At 57.1% G+C, this 16,672-nt stretch overlaps 3 protein-coding genes across 3 annotated transcripts; 2 read left to right on the top strand and 1 right to left on the bottom strand.

The window, feature by feature from the left end:
• Positions 1 to 356: 356 nt before the first annotated feature.
• On the bottom strand, positions 357 to 1,298 carry TRAVEDRAFT_132088 (uncharacterized protein; the record flags this gene model as incomplete). Its single annotated transcript, XM_008044924.1, has 3 exons — positions 357 to 883; positions 937 to 1,033; positions 1,095 to 1,298. Coding segments are annotated over 3 exons (828 nt in total), but the record flags the coding sequence as incomplete, so codon positions are not given.
• Positions 1,299 to 2,625: 1,327 nt separating this feature from the next.
• On the top strand, positions 2,626 to 7,305 carry TRAVEDRAFT_51966 (uncharacterized protein; the record flags this gene model as incomplete). The annotated part of the gene is made up of 12 exons (XM_008044597.1): positions 2,626 to 3,000; positions 3,059 to 3,283; positions 3,335 to 3,460; positions 3,516 to 3,910; positions 3,959 to 4,121; positions 4,180 to 4,328; positions 4,377 to 4,771; positions 4,827 to 5,006; positions 5,056 to 5,191; positions 5,242 to 5,476; positions 5,522 to 6,508; positions 7,270 to 7,305. The coding sequence occupies 12 exons, from the start codon at positions 2,626 to 2,628 to the stop codon at positions 7,303 to 7,305; spliced, it is 3,402 nt and encodes a 1,133-aa protein (XP_008042788.1).
• A 213-nt stretch (positions 7,306 to 7,518) lies between these two features.
• Positions 7,519 to 8,923, top strand: TRAVEDRAFT_23392 (uncharacterized protein; the record flags this gene model as incomplete). The annotated part of the gene is made up of 6 exons (XM_008044378.1): positions 7,519 to 7,757; positions 7,811 to 8,033; positions 8,093 to 8,269; positions 8,329 to 8,619; positions 8,670 to 8,801; positions 8,852 to 8,923. The coding sequence occupies 6 exons, from the start codon at positions 7,519 to 7,521 to the stop codon at positions 8,921 to 8,923; spliced, it is 1,134 nt and encodes a 377-aa protein (XP_008042569.1).
• Between the last annotated feature and the right edge of the window lie 7,749 nt (positions 8,924 to 16,672).

Raw genomic sequence — 16,672 nt, 5'->3', positions numbered from 1 at the left:
CCATCGAATGTCGGGAAACGGCGGATTTATTAGACGCGCGATGTGGCGGGAAGTGCGGCGCGGGAGCGGCTTTGGTACTCCGGGGAAGGGGACGTGCTGGCAACTTGCAGAAGAACAGGAGCAATGTCGTAAGTCTGGCGCCAGTGATTTGAACCAGGCGGATTTAAGACAGTCTTAAAAACTAGCGCTCAGATGCAGGTGCAGCTGCATGGGTCTGCACAGCTGCAAGTCCAGCGGTACTGAAGGTTTTCCCCCATTGCTGTCTTCCATGAACCACACGCAATATATTTCCATCAGTCCATGTATTCATTCAGAATGGGGTCGCACTTGCACAGGCGTGAGGTAGTTTATGTGGTCTACGGGGCTTCTGCACATAGCTCTGGCCAGGTACTAAACATACTCAACCCCTGCGCCCAACGCTCTGAACCCAATCGGTTCAGCTCCTTCACGGATATCCCTGCCTCCTTCACCGATCGAAACCCGCATGCAACCCATCTAAAAAGTCCCCCTGGAGTGTACTGAGTGAACGAGTATCTGTACTCATTATCTGAAATCGCCGTGTTAGAATGTTGAAGGATTGCTGATGGTATGAGGATCGTCGAGCCGGGGGGGAACTCGATGACCATGCGGAGATCCCAGAGGATCAGATGGCCCCCGGCGGTGGGGTCGTAGTCTCCGAGCGCGGTGATGCTGCACCAGCCGGAGGGAAGATTCAGGTGGTCAGTGTGAACGTGCGTTACCGTGCGCGGGCCCAAGTTGAAGGTGGCACAGCTGAACACCGAGTTGTGGAAGTTGCGTCGCAGTTTCGGATCGCGGCCGCACAGAGTGGCCAACGTAATGTCGTAATATTCGTGCATGCGTGGGGCGAAGAGGCGCAACACGCCTGTGCCTAACGTTAGCTGCCGCGAGGCTACCCGCCAACGCCGTTGCACTTACCGTTGCCAAAGTTGGCGACGCGGCGGACGGCCTTCTGCTGCAGCATACTCTCCAGCACGGCAAGATTGGATTTTGAATGCTTGATGTTGCTTACGTGCTAGCCATCGTGGGCTGTCAGACTGGGAGGAGGCCCTGTGCGCGACGCGGCGGCGACTTACCTTCTGCCCGCCGCCATAAGATATCCCGCAAGAGACGGCGGCGAAGTTGCCTCTGCGATGATTCTCCTGCTTCGGCGCCGTGTTGTACGCATCCCGGCCCGCCTCAAGAACCCGTATCATCTCCCTATTCACCTCTGCCCAGGTAGGGTCGCAAGGATGCCCGGCAAGGACGCCAAATACCCTGTTGTGCTTATCCAGGATGGGGCGACACTGTCTAATTGAAGCCGTCAGCGCGCGTCGACGCCGGTAGTCAGCGCGGGTACGTACTCTCCATCCCACTCCACCAGCTCGAAGCCCTTCTCCTTCACCAGCGCGTCCTTGGTCCAGGCGACGGCGTCTTCGGGCTTCTGACAGAGACGCTTCCCGACGAACCCGGTCTTCGCAACGGGGATGTCGCCCATCTCGAGCGAGAACGCGGTTGAGATGGGCTGGGCGCCAGCGGATGTGATGCGAGAGTCGTCGGACGCGATGGCGGCAGCGATGTCATATTCGGTAGCGGCGGCGGACTTGAGGACGAGGGCGGCGGCGCGTCGTTTGCGTGCGACGGCCTTCAAGGGGCGATTGGAGGCAGGCTCACCAAGAACCTGCGCGCGCGCCTTCGATCGCGCAGCCCGCCTGCGAGCCTTTGAGCGCTGCTTTCCGTGATACGCATCCTTAGATTGCTCCTTTGCAGTACTAGGCGGGGCGGCGGAGGCACTCGCGGCAGCAGGGGGGATGGGAGAGGAGATGTGGCTCGGAGGGAGTGCGTGCTTGGCTCGGCCGTCGCAGTCATCATCCCCGTCCTCGTCCCCGTCCTCGACCAGCGGCAGTTCGTCTTCGTCTTCGCCACCCTCGGTCTCGGCGATGAGTTGTGATTGAGCCGTGAGGCTGATGACTGTGGCGAGCTCGAAGTCGCTCGGAGCGTGCAGGGGAACCCCGATACTGCTGACCCAGGGCGAGAACACTGCGCCAGAGCGAGTCTGTGCCGGGTGAGTTGGAGGCGCCTGCGGATTGACGTAAGAGGGCTCAACGCACCTTGCGAAATGCGCCGGCGAAAGACGCTGTCGGACCTAGGGTTGGGATGTACGTAGTTAGTAGGGGTTTAAGAGATCAGAGGCCCGTCGCGGATGGTGGGCGCGTTCCGGGTTCCAAGGTCGAAGCCACGATAGGCGTCCGCGTCCGCGAGAGGGGCTAAGGGGAAGACTTACAGTATATCCTAGACATGGCAATGATTTGAGTTGAGCAGGGTGTAGAGGGCGGCGAGGAATGGTGGGCGCTGAGGGGGCGGGGACGTGGTCGGGCATGAGCCGAGGGTTATATGTACAGAGATGGAGGCGGGAGACAAACAAACGCGCCTGAAACAGATTGGGTGGCCAAACTCAGCCACAGTCGCGTTGCGTGACAGGTGTGACTCCTCGCGTCGGGCGTGTGCGAGGCCCTGCCAGCGGACCCTCCCGTTCACCTTCTCGCAGATCGCCTTCCCTTCTCTTCGCTTCCCTTCTCGTGCTTGCAGTCTAAAGCTTATTTATTATCATTCTATTCTCCGTTCGACATGGCCAGAGGAAGGCGTCAGCGCAAGCAGCTGGTGGCCGACGAGTCTCTCATCACGGACTTTGACCTCGCACTCGACGACTCTCCCCTGCCACCCGACAATCTCACCTCTGACAAAGTCTCGGAAGATCTTCGTCGACTGCACCGACAATCCGTGCCTCTTCCCTCGTCCACCGAGCTGCACTGCGCCCCCCTCCTTCCGGACACCCTTCTTGATGCGCCCTCGCTCGACCCGTCTCTGCGGCCAGGGCTCTTCGACGCCGAGGACCCCTTCTTCACTCCGGCTGGCCTGGACGGAAACTCGGCGACTGGCAAAGGTGACTCCCAAGGACAGGAGGCTGAGCAAGAAGAGCGCGCGATGCGCTATATGTCATCGGTGCGTCCTTGTGCCGTGGCTGCGAGACTCACATACCCCGGTACTCATGCGCCAGCAGGATGAGCCGATGAATGCCTGGGTGCCAAAGCAGGAGAAATACCTGCGGGAGCTCCTGCGTCAAGACGGGTGCGGCGGCTACGCGCGCGACGTGTGCAAGTCTTGCCCGGAGGGTAAGTCCCCGGGCGAGGCGGTCATCCGCTGCCGGGACTGCTCCCCGATGCCTCTGTGCTGTCCGGACTGCGCTGTCCGTTGCCACGAGCATAACCCGTACCATCGCGTTCAGGTGAGGACGCCGTTGCTGCGTTGTTTGTAGTAAAACTCACATCACCCTCAGCGCTGGGATGGCGGCACGTTCGTGGTAACCTCTCTCAGGGAGCTCGGCCTCGTCGTGCGCCTTGGGCACGAAAGCGACGGCTGCGCCTGTTCAACGCCAAGGTTCGCCCGCTCCGACTTCTCTGTGGTCCACGTCAACGGTCGACACGCCGTCTCCATCGCATTCTGAGACTGTGATCAAGCTGGGGACGCCGGCGACGCGGTGGAGCAGCTACTCCACCATCGGCTCTATCCAGCGACCGATGTCGATCCCAACACCGTCTTCACCTTCGAGCTCCTCGAGCACTACCACATCCAAGAGTCTCCAGGGCAAGATATCGATGTACGACTATTACACGTCGCTCGAGCGCCTCACCGACAACACCGGCACCTCGAGAATTCAAGACCGATACACGGTGTTCATGCGCGTCGTCGCCCAATGGCGCTATCTCAAACGCCTGAAGCGGTGCGGGCGCGGGCACGACCCAGAAGGCGTTGCAAACACTCAGCCTGGAGAGCTAGCGGTGAAATGTCCCGCCTGTCCCCACGTGGGCATCAACCTCCCTCCGAACTGGGATACCGTGTCGGACGACTTGAAGTAAGTCCCGATACTTGCACGTCTTCATTTCGCTGACCTTCTTCTCAGGTATCTCTACATGATGACCGTCGCCATCGACACCTGCTTCCGGCTTAAGCGCCGCGCGGTCTCCAACACCGACAAGGATCCCATCTTGGGCAGTGGGTGGGGGTATTTCGTCGAGGATACGGGGTATCAGGAGGTGTTACGTGGGTATGGAGACCAGGAGGAGGTGCGTCGCGCCGTCGCTTCCCCGATCGGGGTGTTCGCTAACTGACGACTTTTGACAGATGTCGACATGCACCGGTCTCTCTGCAATCGACCACGCCAATAACAAGTTCTCCAAAGGCTACGCTGCGACGGGCGTGCTGGCGATAGTGTGCGCGCGCCACGAGTTCTGGCTGGCACTCGGCGCCGGCGATACGCAGAAGGGCGAGAAGTTTGTACTCCCTTCTTGCCCTCGTAAGCATGCACTGATCGCGCGTAGGTACATCAATACAGACTACATTTTCGTCTGCGCTATGCGCGAATACCTCGTCCTCAACAAGCTCGTGAGCTACGACATTGCCTGCCAGTGGTTGAAGAACATCCTGGAGCGGATCGCAAACCTCCCCTCCCACATCCAAACCCCCGTCCCGGAGGGTTCGATCATGTACGCCATCCCGAAACTCCATTACGCCAGCCACCAGCAAGTTGGACACTCGAAGTTCTCCTTGAACTTCCGGATCGGCTGCGCACGTACCAATGGCGAGGGCATCGAGCGGCGGTGGTGGTGGATTCAACCCATCGCAAACAGCACAAAGATGATGGGCCCTGGAATGCGTCAAGGGGTTCTCGAGGACCAGTGGAGTTATTCTAACTGGAGGAAGATGGTTGAGCTCGGTGAGTGGCCTCGCCCGCACTCGTGCCTCCACCCAGTCTCTCACTGGCGTACCAGGCCGAACGCTAGCCACCCGCCTCAAGGAAGCCATTGAAGAACTTCGCGAACAGAAGATCGTGTTCAAGGCGCTCACGGACCAGTTGCAGGAGGGGCATGTTGTGTTATGGGAGGCGGAGGTCCAAGTGTGGGAGGCCGACCCTGGCAGCTGCGACGACCCCTACATCGTCATCTCCCAAGGTACGTGGCCTGCTGTACGCCGCATGAACGGGAGCTTACCGCGCGCTAGGGATGACTGAGGCTGAGACCGTGCGCGTGCTTTCCGAGGAGGAGCAAGTGGTGAGCGCGAAGCCCGGCTTTGTTGCGCTGCACAATGTCTCTCTGCTCGGCTTCGTCAACCTCGGTCTCGAGGTGGAGGCAACACAGTAAGTCCGCGCTGCGTTCAATGGCCATTCCAATGCTCATTGTGTGTCAGGGCGCGGCTTCTCGAGGACGTCAAGGGTGCGGTTCCTAGCAAGCTCTCCGAAATACACGAAAGGCGAACGTCGCTCCGGTGCAAGATTCAAAAGTTTCGCGAACTCCAGTCAATCTACATGCCGGCCGTTGCCCCTGTACTCGCGGAGGACCCGGTGTGCTGCACGGAGGTACAACAAGTGGAGCGCATCCGCATCGGACTCCCTTCGGAGATCAGCGCATCCCCTCGCGACGCGGTCTGCAGCGCGCGGCTCATTGAGCTGGAGGATTGACTTCGCGAGGCACAATGCCGGGACGCCTTACAAGACCTACGGAACAAGCTACACACAATCGACCAGCTCTACCACTACAAGAAGCTCAACGTGCGCAATCAGGGTCCCAACACTCGTGCGCGGACCGGGATTTCGCAACAGGAGGTCCGTAAAGCCCGCGCCGCGAAGAAGTACCGGCGCGCGTGTCGCGCAAAGCTGGCGCTCTCCGGCGCGGGGCCATGGGAGGCCGAACTGAAGGTTCTGGAGGACGACGACATCCGGGGCATCCAGGACGACGATCCTCGTGCGGTGGAGAAGCGCAAGCGCAAGCGCGGGGACAAGGCCGGGCCAGCAGAGGGTCGCCGGAAGATCTCTTGGATCTGGCGCGCGGCGGACGTCGGGGGCTCGGAGAAGCTCATCGATAGTCTCCGCATTGAGTGGCTCAAGAGCCGCGCCCGCAAGATGTGCTGGGAGGAGGAGGTGAGGCTCCTCCCGGAGGAGATGCGTGGCGTCCTCGCCACCTACCGCTACGAGAGCAACAGGTGGCAGGCACGCGCCGGCGCGGCCCAGGAGTGCTCCCAAGACCCCTATGTCCAAGAGGGGCTGCGGGCGTACGCGTTGAAGCAGGCGCGCATCCGCCAGCTGATGGCGCGGGTGTGCTTGAAGGCCTGCCAGCCGACTGCAAAACGGGCGTCTGCGGGAACAGGGAGTGAATGGGAGGGGTGGGTGGACGGTGCTTACGATGTGGATGCACCGACGGAGGAGGAGGAGGACGCGTTCAACGACTATGTAGCCATGTATCAGTTGGCGGGACCATCGTCATCGCCGGGCACCTTGCGCAGGCCTCCTGAATGGGAGCACCCAATGGTCGACTTTGAGGCCAGCTCGATCGACGACGTCGACGTCGACGAGGCTCGCATTAAGAAGCTGTCGGACCGAAGGCGTCACCGCCAAATAAAACGGGGCCAGGACAGCCGAAGCCTACAACTGCACACGGATATTGCTGTTTTAAGAGCTGTGTGTAGCCTCTATTCTTCACTCCCTCTCTATGTAGATATGTACAATAAATATGATATCTCTCGATTGGGGTACTCTACGGCGCCACAAACGCGCACGCGATGATGATATGCACACGACGACGCGCGCGAAGTCGCGCGAGGCGGGGAGGGCGCGAGCGGTGGCGTGAGGCGCCGAAGTCTACATGCACGCAAATAAGCGCCAGCGGCGGCCTCGGCCACAACGGTGCCCGAATACCGGGACAAATCGACCGGGATATTCGAGGACAGCGGTGGTTCACTGAGCACGTTGGGGCGGCGGGGCAAGCTCTGGACGCCCAGCTGCAGGCGCAGCGTGTATGGGAGGAACGCGGCGCCGCATCGACAACTAAACAAAGCACAACGTACGTGGACCCCCCCTGCTCCCGATTCACACGGATCTCAACCCGCAAAAACGCGGCGCGTAAGCGCGTGTCTCGGTCATAATGTAGTACCCCCCGCCGATAGCGTCTCTTCACTCTTGACAAGACCAAAAGTGCCGCTCCGCGCGAGCCGCCGCGCGAGCCGCCATGTTGGAAAGCTTGGATTATGCTCGGGCGCGGTACCAAAATCTGAAGCCGGCAGAGGCCTCTGCCGGTGCCAATCAGCACCACATTGCAAACCAATGTGCCTGTGCTTCCCTTGTCCGCCGGATTCCCTCATCATCGGGAGAGAAAGAGCGATTGAATACTCAGCTCGTAACTCTATTTAGCGTAACACGGAAGCTCATTGGCAACCACACAGGACGCGCCGGATCTATTCATTGTGCACTACGACTGAACCAACGATGCCACAAACGTCTTGACAATGACATCGTCGGATTTCGCGGCGCCCTGCCATGGAAAATGTGTAACTCGTGCGTCCATAGGCCCTTTGTTGGTGTATTGGCAGTGACCTTATTCGTCGTCCCTATATATGCCAGGCCCAGCCGATATCAACATATGACATAGGTGCTCCTCCAAGTCTACGACATCCCCCTCAAAACATCGCCCTATGTCACTGCATCCATCCAACACTTCAGACGCCGCCCTGCCCTCCGGCTTGCCGGACAGTACCTTTGTCAATCCTGCTGTTGGTATGCCTGATACCAATGCTGCGACCCCAGCCGATTCGAGGGGCACTGGGTCCGTTGACTTCGATGACCCTGTCATCGTTGCCCAGTTTAGTCACGTTGAAGAGACTCACAAGGCAATATACAAATGTATAGAAGAGATGTGTGCCAAACGACTCCGGTGAGTGCGTCAGATTGATGGTCCAAAACCCCCGCCAATCCCTCCCGCGCTAGGTTCTTCCAAGAATTTCGTTTGAGAGCAGAGGACTCAAGCCTCTGGCTTTCACGCCTGATGGCGCTGGTTCTGAAAGCTCAAAGGGGTCGTCGCTTGATGGCTCTGCGTCAACTCCACATTGCCGCTATGGCAGCACGCGATTTCCAGACCAGCATCGACCTCGACGACAGCTTGGACATCATAACACGGTCGATGCCCGATCTCCGCCGTCAAGTCTCAGAGGTGAGTTCACCCTCCAGTTTCCTCCGGACCGTATGGTTTCCTTGATGCAAATATCACAGATCCTGGAATTGCTTGAAATCGACGAGCCCCGGATGTCTGATAATGAACGCGACAAGCTCCGCGAACAATTGTACGTATTGGAGACCGGCTTGTCCTCTTGCGAAATCATGGAGAAGAGCATTGCCACCACATATGAGGATATACGACCTCGCTTCGAGTTACTGTGCCTCCCATGGGTATGTTTGCCGCGCCCATGCTTTACTTGTTCCCGCGACGCTGACTATATGTGTTGTAGACTGATCTGCAGCCCATGCTCGACGCAAGCGCACCACTGGGGTTTGAACGGGAGGCCGTCAGGCAGAGACTGGCAGATATCGTCACCGCAGTTCAAGACATCATGCACGAGTGCAAGGAGATCGAGGAATGCTCTGCTGTCAACGCCTTCCTCGTGATCACAACCTGGAGTCGCAACCTGGATGCGGTGACTATGGAGGACCGAGTTGATATGCTCGGTGACTACGACACCCTCCATGCCGACGTACGATCTCTGCTCACTCAGCAGAATATTGTGCTCAATGCGTTTTGCGTAAGTTATGCGTATGTTGGGCCACGCACGCACGCTCACCCTGCCCTTAGATGGAGATCGAAGCTATCAGATCTGCTCAGCCACTTGTTCGCACACCTCTGGACGACTTTGAGGTCTCCGATCTCAGCGCAACGCTCTTGACATGCCATTCCCTCGGCGAGAACATTCGTAGCATTTGCGAGGTCAGATAAACATCAATTACTCTGCAGCGGCTGCTGATCATATTTAACAGCTGCGAAACAAGATCACCAATGGATTGAATACAATGTCTGACTACCTCCATGGGTGGAGGAGCTCGGCTTAGACGTCGTGAACATTCTCATTCAATCCTAACCTCTGCCGCATGGTCCATGAGTACTGCATTCTCAATCTTTAGGTCGTTTCAAGGCCGTTATATACGTGTATATTCGTGTAATAGAATTGCTTCATGCAAGTACCCCAGGTGCAAGTCGATCGAGAAACCGAGCATTCGAGGTCAACTTTGATAACAACTGCTACATCTGAGCTTCTTTCGGCGTCATGTTGTTGGAAAGGATCGGGCGGTCAGACCGGTCAGACTGTGTGCTCGCGCGATGTACTGTATGACGCCTATGTCTGATGAATGTCTCGCCGAGCGCTCACTGTCCCTCGCGTGTGGGCTCCGACTCGAATTCTCGATATGCGCCCAACGTTGACCTCTGGTAGCCATCGAACCCTCTGCATATGCAGAAGAGCTGCGTGTCAATGAGCGCCGTGGCACTCACACTTCGACAGAGAGGGGTCTATCACTTGCAGGTAACGGATTCGATGCAATCGTCAGCCGCAAAGTCTCCGAGAACCTTTTGAGTTATGGGGCTGAGAGGTGCAGGCAGGTACACCCGTACGGATGTTAGCCGCGGCCTTAGCGAGTGCTTGCGAGACAAAGTCACTTTCCCTTCGCGCTCTTGATCGTACATCGTACCGGTCACGAAAGCGATTGATTCGAAGCAGAAGGGAAAGCGATATTAGAAGTTGCACACGACGACAGCAGGAAGACGATAGCAAAATGACGACAGCAAAACAATGACAGCAAAACGACGATGGCAGAACGGGGATAGCGATACAAGAAGGCACTAGGTGGGGTTGAGAGCCCGATGATTCAGTTGTTCGGGATGTGTCAAGCAGTCGCATTCACGACGGAATGATGTCAACTCCCTCTCGAGCTGCACACGCTTCGCTTCTGTGTCGCGCAGAAGGCGGCCGAACTCGCAAACGAAGCTGAGAGCTGTCTGGAGCTCGCACCAGAGGCGATGTTGACGGCCGGCGCTGTCTTCATGCAAGCCTTGCACTTGAGCGTTAACAACCGCAAGAAGGCCTGCATCATTTATACACCCACGACGCTCAGGATTAGTGAAGAGCCGCGATAGCCAGAAGGTGCGTACCGGTTACCCAAGCCGCGGCCTGCTCGCAGCCCTGGTCCTGAAATAGAAGGATAGGCTCCCTCGACTCTTCTCCGCCCGGCAACAAGACCTCCCGTGTAGCTAAAATCAACTGGTGGACGCTGCTGTGAGGGTGAGCAATCCCAAACGTGTGGTTGTGAAGGCAATGATACGCACTGTCCACAAGGGAACGTAAGATCAACGGCGGGGACAGCCGCCATTTTGAGAGATGAAGAAGTGAATGTGCGAGGTGCGAGGTTGAGATGCAGAGTGCTATAGAGGCTAGCTGGTGAGTCGATGAGCAACAGTGCGGATTTGCGTATATCGCACACCTCGGTAGCCAGATGTTGAAGGGAAGACGTTACGAAGGGGTTGGTTCTATCATGAACAGATCCGCGCAAATGGTGCCGACACGGCCAAATAAGGCTTTTGTTATAAATGTACACGTTTTCTGAGACGGAGCTTGAAAGAGTTGTCGGGGTGACCCGTGATTGGTGGGTGAGCGCTGAGCGCTGAGCGCTGGGCCCTGGCGACGCCGAAAGTTACGTGCAACTCGACGCTGTGGTGTTTTCCTTCGAATTCTCCCGACTGTGGTGTTTCCCTTTTCCTCGTCTCCCCATAAGTGAAGGATCTGCCTCTTGGATACTAGTGTTTCCCGTTCCGCGTGCCGCGCGGTCGGTGTTTCTGGCCTAGGTACCCAAAGGCCATGCTGTTGATGGATGTAACTGACTATCAATGCAGGTAGTCACTTCGTCCCTCTCTTTATCAACGGGATGTCGTGACGGCTACTACTAGGCTAAGGGCGGGTCGCCAGGAGGGGTAAGGTTGTTCTGTCAGGTCGTTAGGAGATGGTTTAGACAACGATAAACCCCTTCCAAAGTTTGACCGGGAGAGCCGCTCACAATTATGGATACGTTGGAGTTGCCTGAGGTGCGGACTACTACTAGTTGACTCAGGACTCGTGAGCTATTAGCTCCAGACGGCCGCAGCCCACTCCCACAGTACGAAGTTCAGATTCAGCCGAACTGTGGAACACGATTGGAGGGGCGGTAGGGTGGTATCGACACGAACTACGCTGAAAACTTTGTGATCACAGGCCACACGCGCACATAAAAGCTTAGAACCCGCTGCATCGCGCAGGTCTTCTCCAGCGTTTGCACACGACATTGTAAAGACAGGATCGACCTGCAAAGACGTCGACGCCGCCGGCCAACACCCACGCGACGTCATGCGACGGGCGCGGCCCCATACTCTGGTCCGGACTCTGTGCTCCAGGTGTCACTTGACACGCTTGCAAACATGCTGCCCGGGTCGCAAGAACCAATGCACATACACCTGCGCGTAGCGGTGCTATCGGAGAAGAATTCATGTCTGTCTATGTCCTGCCATGTCAGGTCGCGCCGTCTCCATCCCACGCAGTATCACCACCCAATTTACCCAGTACACCGCCGTGGCCGTCCGCTACGGACCTCCGTCATCCAGAAGGGCGTCCGACGGCGTCGGCGCAGGCCCGCGTCGTGGCGGGTCATCGCCGAGCGCCCCTCTCCGCGCACCTCACGCTCCGCCGCCTCCCTTCATGCCTGCCAGAAGCCTGTTCTGGGTGCACATCGCGTGCGCGTTCACACATCCGGAAGCATGTGAACTGTACTGTTCTCTGGTGACCCCACCGGTGAACTCGACTTCGCGTGGAGCGCCGCGTGCCGCTCAAACGGAACGGCAGTGTCCATGCACCAGGGCGCTTACGTCCACGCATGTCGTCGCGATCCGAGGAGAAAGTATTCGAGTCGATTTCAAGGCTCAGTTGAGTTCGACATGCCCCGTCCCCGTCTCGCGTCCCAGAGACGTGTTGGTTTACAGGCACACTCCGCTGCACACGGGGTGACGTTTCTAATGGATGCAGGCCCGTCCCAGGATAGGCCTCTTCGCCGACGAAGTTGCCGAAGCCAAGCCTTGCTACGCTCGACGCTGCGACGTCCGCCGGGAGAATTCGACTTCGCGCACGCGCGCCTCATTACCTTTCTCCCAAAATGGAACGTAACGAACCATGCGCTAGGCCACAAACGCTCCGAGTCCCCACCCTTTGGCGCGATCCGAGGGCAAAATGCGACACGTCTCGGCTATTTTCATGGGTACGAATCCAACAAGAATTACGACTCCGTGCGTAGCAACACCATCCCCCGTCCTGCCGCCCTAAAACTCGGCAACCGCAGGAGTAGACCTCCCCGTCGCCAATTCCGTTGATTCGCCGCGACGTCGTGGCAGGACGGCGAGCTGTCGGGCGCCTATGTCGGCGCGACTGCATATCGCCGCATATTCCAGCACTTGCGCCATCAAGCTCACATTCTCTAGTCTGTGCGCTCACGCCGCTCCCGCCATTCTCGCCGTCTCGCAGAGGTCTCCTCCATCGCCCTTTGCAGGTACGCTGCCCTCTATTCCTCGTGTCACATGCTCACACATCGACCATTTTCGCAGGTGCACTGGCGGTACTCATGCCAAGTTGCACGCGCGCCCTTCGACATGAAGAACAGCTCGTCCTGGGGAACTCATGAGTGAAAGTAGGTCGATCTTCACGGGATGTTCGAGTCTTCGCGTGGGCTTATGAGACAGAACTGCACACCACGGTTCGCCATCCCCTCCAGAGTCTGCCGTGTCCTTCCACTCAAAAAGGCCATCTCGACAATTGACAAGTGCTCCGCTTGTAGGAACCTAGGCAAGTCACGTCGCCCTCCAGAGCGGTCATCTCCTTCGCTGACGGCGCCCCTCGGACACAGCGCCCTCTCGCCGCACGCACACCACGACACGCCGCTGCGGGAGTCCAGCACCCATGTACATGTCGACATGTCCACTTTTCTGTACAAGGGGTGCACTACCTTGCTGCGGCCATCAACCCCACAGCCCTATGCCGTTTGACAGGCTGCCGCAGACACGATGGTGAACGCCCACACGTCGCCAGGGCTGATATGCGTAGTTGGAATCGCATCGTTCCGCTAACACGATCCCGGAGTCAAGCAGCGAGGCCCCGGGTGTGGACTAGATGCGTAGACGCGAATTTTCGGCACGGTGAACGGGTTCGCGATGGCCTGGCTGCGAGGTACGTGGTCGTCATACCTGTCCACGATGCTCATCGCTCACGGCTCGCGTTCTTCAGATGTCACAGCACATCGCCAACCTCGCGGCGCGCGTTCCGCCAAGCCATCTCCTGACCGCTGACCTTGCTCAACATCATAAGCCAGCGTTGCAAACCCCCACTAGATTTTGCTACATGATTTACGTGCGGTGATTACAGTGTGCATGGATTTAAGGGGTGACGGATCAGACCGGTCATCGTGGACAGGGCTTGACTCGGCGCTTATTGCCCGGCGCTGGCCCATCAGTTACCATTGGTAGGAGTAGCATTTGTGATCGAATAGATTCACCGAGATATGCACGATATGCAGCATTAACAATTGTATATGCAATGTGAGTCCTTAGAGGCTCCCCTTCACTTTCAAGCTGACCGGTCCCGGTTCAAGCAGTACATCGCGCCAGGCTTACAACGTGCTCCCCGGGAACTAACATCCACTGCATTCCTCACAATGCTGCCCTTCGTGGGGGTTTGCGACACGGCATGGCTATGAGCATGAGTCAGTTTATGCCCATGTGGTCGTCGTCTGCGCCCGGGTTGTGAGCCGCTACCGCCGATCAAGCCGACGGACTTCCCTCCTGCGGCGAAGTTTGCATGATGTAATGCCTCATTGGGTTATGTAGTAAGGGTGAGTCAAAAGGCTCATATCGTGTCTTGGAATCAACATGCTTATGAGGTACTGGACCGCACGGTAGTACAGACAGGCGACGAAAACGAGTGGTTGCAGAGCAGCGAAATCGAGATTCTAGACGACCATTCGCTTTACTATGTGCATGCATTTACCCCACGGATATGCACTCTGAAATACGTACTCACGGAGCCCCTCATGTTTAGATTGATACAGCCCGTGCAGGGCGAGCACGTCGCGGCCTACACGACGACGCCGGTTCCCTCGCAGTGCATTATTCAAGACAACTTGGAACTTGGCGCGACTGATTCTTTCTCGGTGTAATCTTCTGTTTCTGTCGCGTGTATCACTAACCATGGCGTCGCTTTCGCAAACGTCTAGACTCAACTTCAGGCTCATAAAGGAGCCTCCGTCGACAAAGAGCTTGCAGGCATTGACAGCCCATGTCCATCTTCATCAACATCCTGGCCATCATGCATCATGATAGGCGGTGAACAAGGCTAAGCGAAGCACGTCTCATGGGAGGAGACTTGAGGAGGCGAATTAGAGCGTTCACGCTCAGCATAGTGCCTCCGATAGCGAGACAGGGCCTCCTGTGCCGGGCTTGGGCGCATTGTGCGCGCTCTCGCTGTCTTCCGATATGCTCACTAGTGCCGCAGCATTCTATTACATGCGCTGTCTGTAAGGTTGCCTGTCTGATGTTTTAAGCTCAAAGTGTCGTAGCGCACTGCACGGAGCGTGGCGACGACTGCTAGACATCGTGATTGACTACAATACTGCACATCGACTACTTATTAGGTCCTACAGCTCGTTCGCGAGGTGTCCCTACTCCGCGTTGTCATCCTTGCACCAGCAAGGCATATCCGAGCACATGTCTGTGCTACAGGGGAAGCCGGCGTGAATCCGATCGATGGGAATCGAGTCGCTTGTACCCTGCAGAAGATAGGTATCAAAGCGAACTCGGGCATCCTCCATCTGCAGATCCTCTCGCTGCTTGTCTTGAATGGCTATTTGCATCTTGGCGTCGTATATGTCGTGGACCAAGCAACAGAATTCTTCGTCCAGACAGAATCGAACATGCACTTGACCGGCTTCGTTTGCTGACGTCCAGGTAACGGTATGTGTTCGCTATGGACGAATGAGAATAACGTTGAGACCAAGATGCGTGGATAATCACCTCATCGGTAGAGAATATAGCCCTGTCGTCAATGATAGCAGATATTGCAAAGCGCCCCAGGTAGCCGCATAGAGGGCAAGGACTGTCCCTGACCAATAGCCCAACTAAATACATCGGTCACTCTTGTGTACGCAGTAAGGATAGCAGGCTGACTCTTACATTTTTTCTCCCAAAGGTAGAGTACTAGGACCGAACAGTACCGCCACTTGACGCTATCGGCTGAGTTACCGCCATCGGTGACCACTGGACACCTTTTAAAACACAAACCGGGCATGGCAGGCTCGCGGAAAACACATTGGTCTCTTTGTAGCTGACAATGGTAGTAGACTGGTGAAGAAAACAATCTAGATTGTGTATGCCGCGTGCAGCGCTAGCCGAGGATGGATTGTGGAAAGCCGAGAGAGTGTGCCACTGCACGCGGCGCAGAAGGAGGTAGAGGAAGCGCCCGTTCGGAACTCGGGAGTCGAAAGTCGAAAGTCCAAATTGGGAAGACACGCACGTGTGCTCGTGGGAGCTCCCGGCGCGTCTCCGAGTCCCCCGAGGGCGCTGGCCTTTGCGCTCTCGCTCTCGCCCCCACGCGTACGACCACGACGACGATCGTCAAACGGTATGCAGTCGTCTCCGGCGCCCCTCGTAGCATTTGCTAACACAATTCGGACTTTCTACAGGCTCTCGACTATATACTCCTCACGACGTCCTGACGGCGCTCGACCCGCGTGCTGCGCCCGTCGTACTCGCACCTTCGAGAGGGTCGTAGCGCAGACTGCCGATCCGTTGTCCTGTCCGCTGATCATGCAGTTCGCGGCAATTTGACAGTGACCATACTACAATGTATCTCCTTTATAGTGAAACGTACACCGCCGCAGTCGTGGGCAGATGCGACATGCGCTTTTGACTTTGCGATTCCTTTGTTGATTGGTCCCTTCTCCTTTGAAACATTGGATATCAAGGACTCATTCTCCGTTTTCAGGCGTCTTTACACAATCGATGTTGTATGAGGATCCTTCAAGTGGCCGCCCGTTGCGGTATAAATCACTGCTAAACTGTCAGTCTTGTTGTACCGAAACTCATCCAACCATCGAACTGCAATGGACGCGGCCGCCACGGATCGGTAATAGCAGTGCTTTCGTTCCTTGGTACGGATGGGCTGATACCTCCCCTTGTCACACAGTGTGCAACCTATCCCCCTCTTGGCCACTAGTGCTGCGGTCTACGCTATCGCGACGGGTGGTCTATTGTACAACCCTCCTTGACTCTCTCACAGAAGCTGTCATCCACTCCATATGAATCCGAACCCTCGTACTTCTGCACCGTCTTCCAACAAGAAACAGACAGTCAGCGACTCGACTCGACGGCGGCGACGACGGGACGAAGACATCAGACTGTTGTACGATGAAGTTCTAGGAGAGCAGGACCTAGTTTCTCATATTGAGAAAGCCGTTGTGGAACTCGTTTTGAATGATTCCCATAGCACCGCCTCTCATGGAGTTCATCGGGAGGGGACGCTTCCAGCGACGGTGCATACCAGTGACCTCGTCCCCGAGGTTGCGGATCCTGCCGCGAGCGATGACGCCGTTGCTGCAGTTGTGGAAGATCTTGAGACACTACGCGATTTATCTAGAGCCCTTCGTCTCTCGCGCCTTCGATTTCCGCTCGTCAATCAATCTCTCGTCTTTGTCCACGACCCGAAGTCACAGGCCGGCTTTCAAGGTCGCACTTTCGACGGG

Source organism: Trametes versicolor, assembly GCF_000271585.1.
Source record: "Trametes versicolor FP-101664 SS1 unplaced genomic scaffold TRAVEscaffold_11, whole genome shotgun sequence".
Taxonomy (NCBI): Eukaryota; Fungi; Basidiomycota; class Agaricomycetes; order Polyporales; family Polyporaceae; genus Trametes; species Trametes versicolor.
Note: the sequence above shows the minus strand (reverse complement) of the source record. Positions and strands in the feature narration are given on the sequence as shown.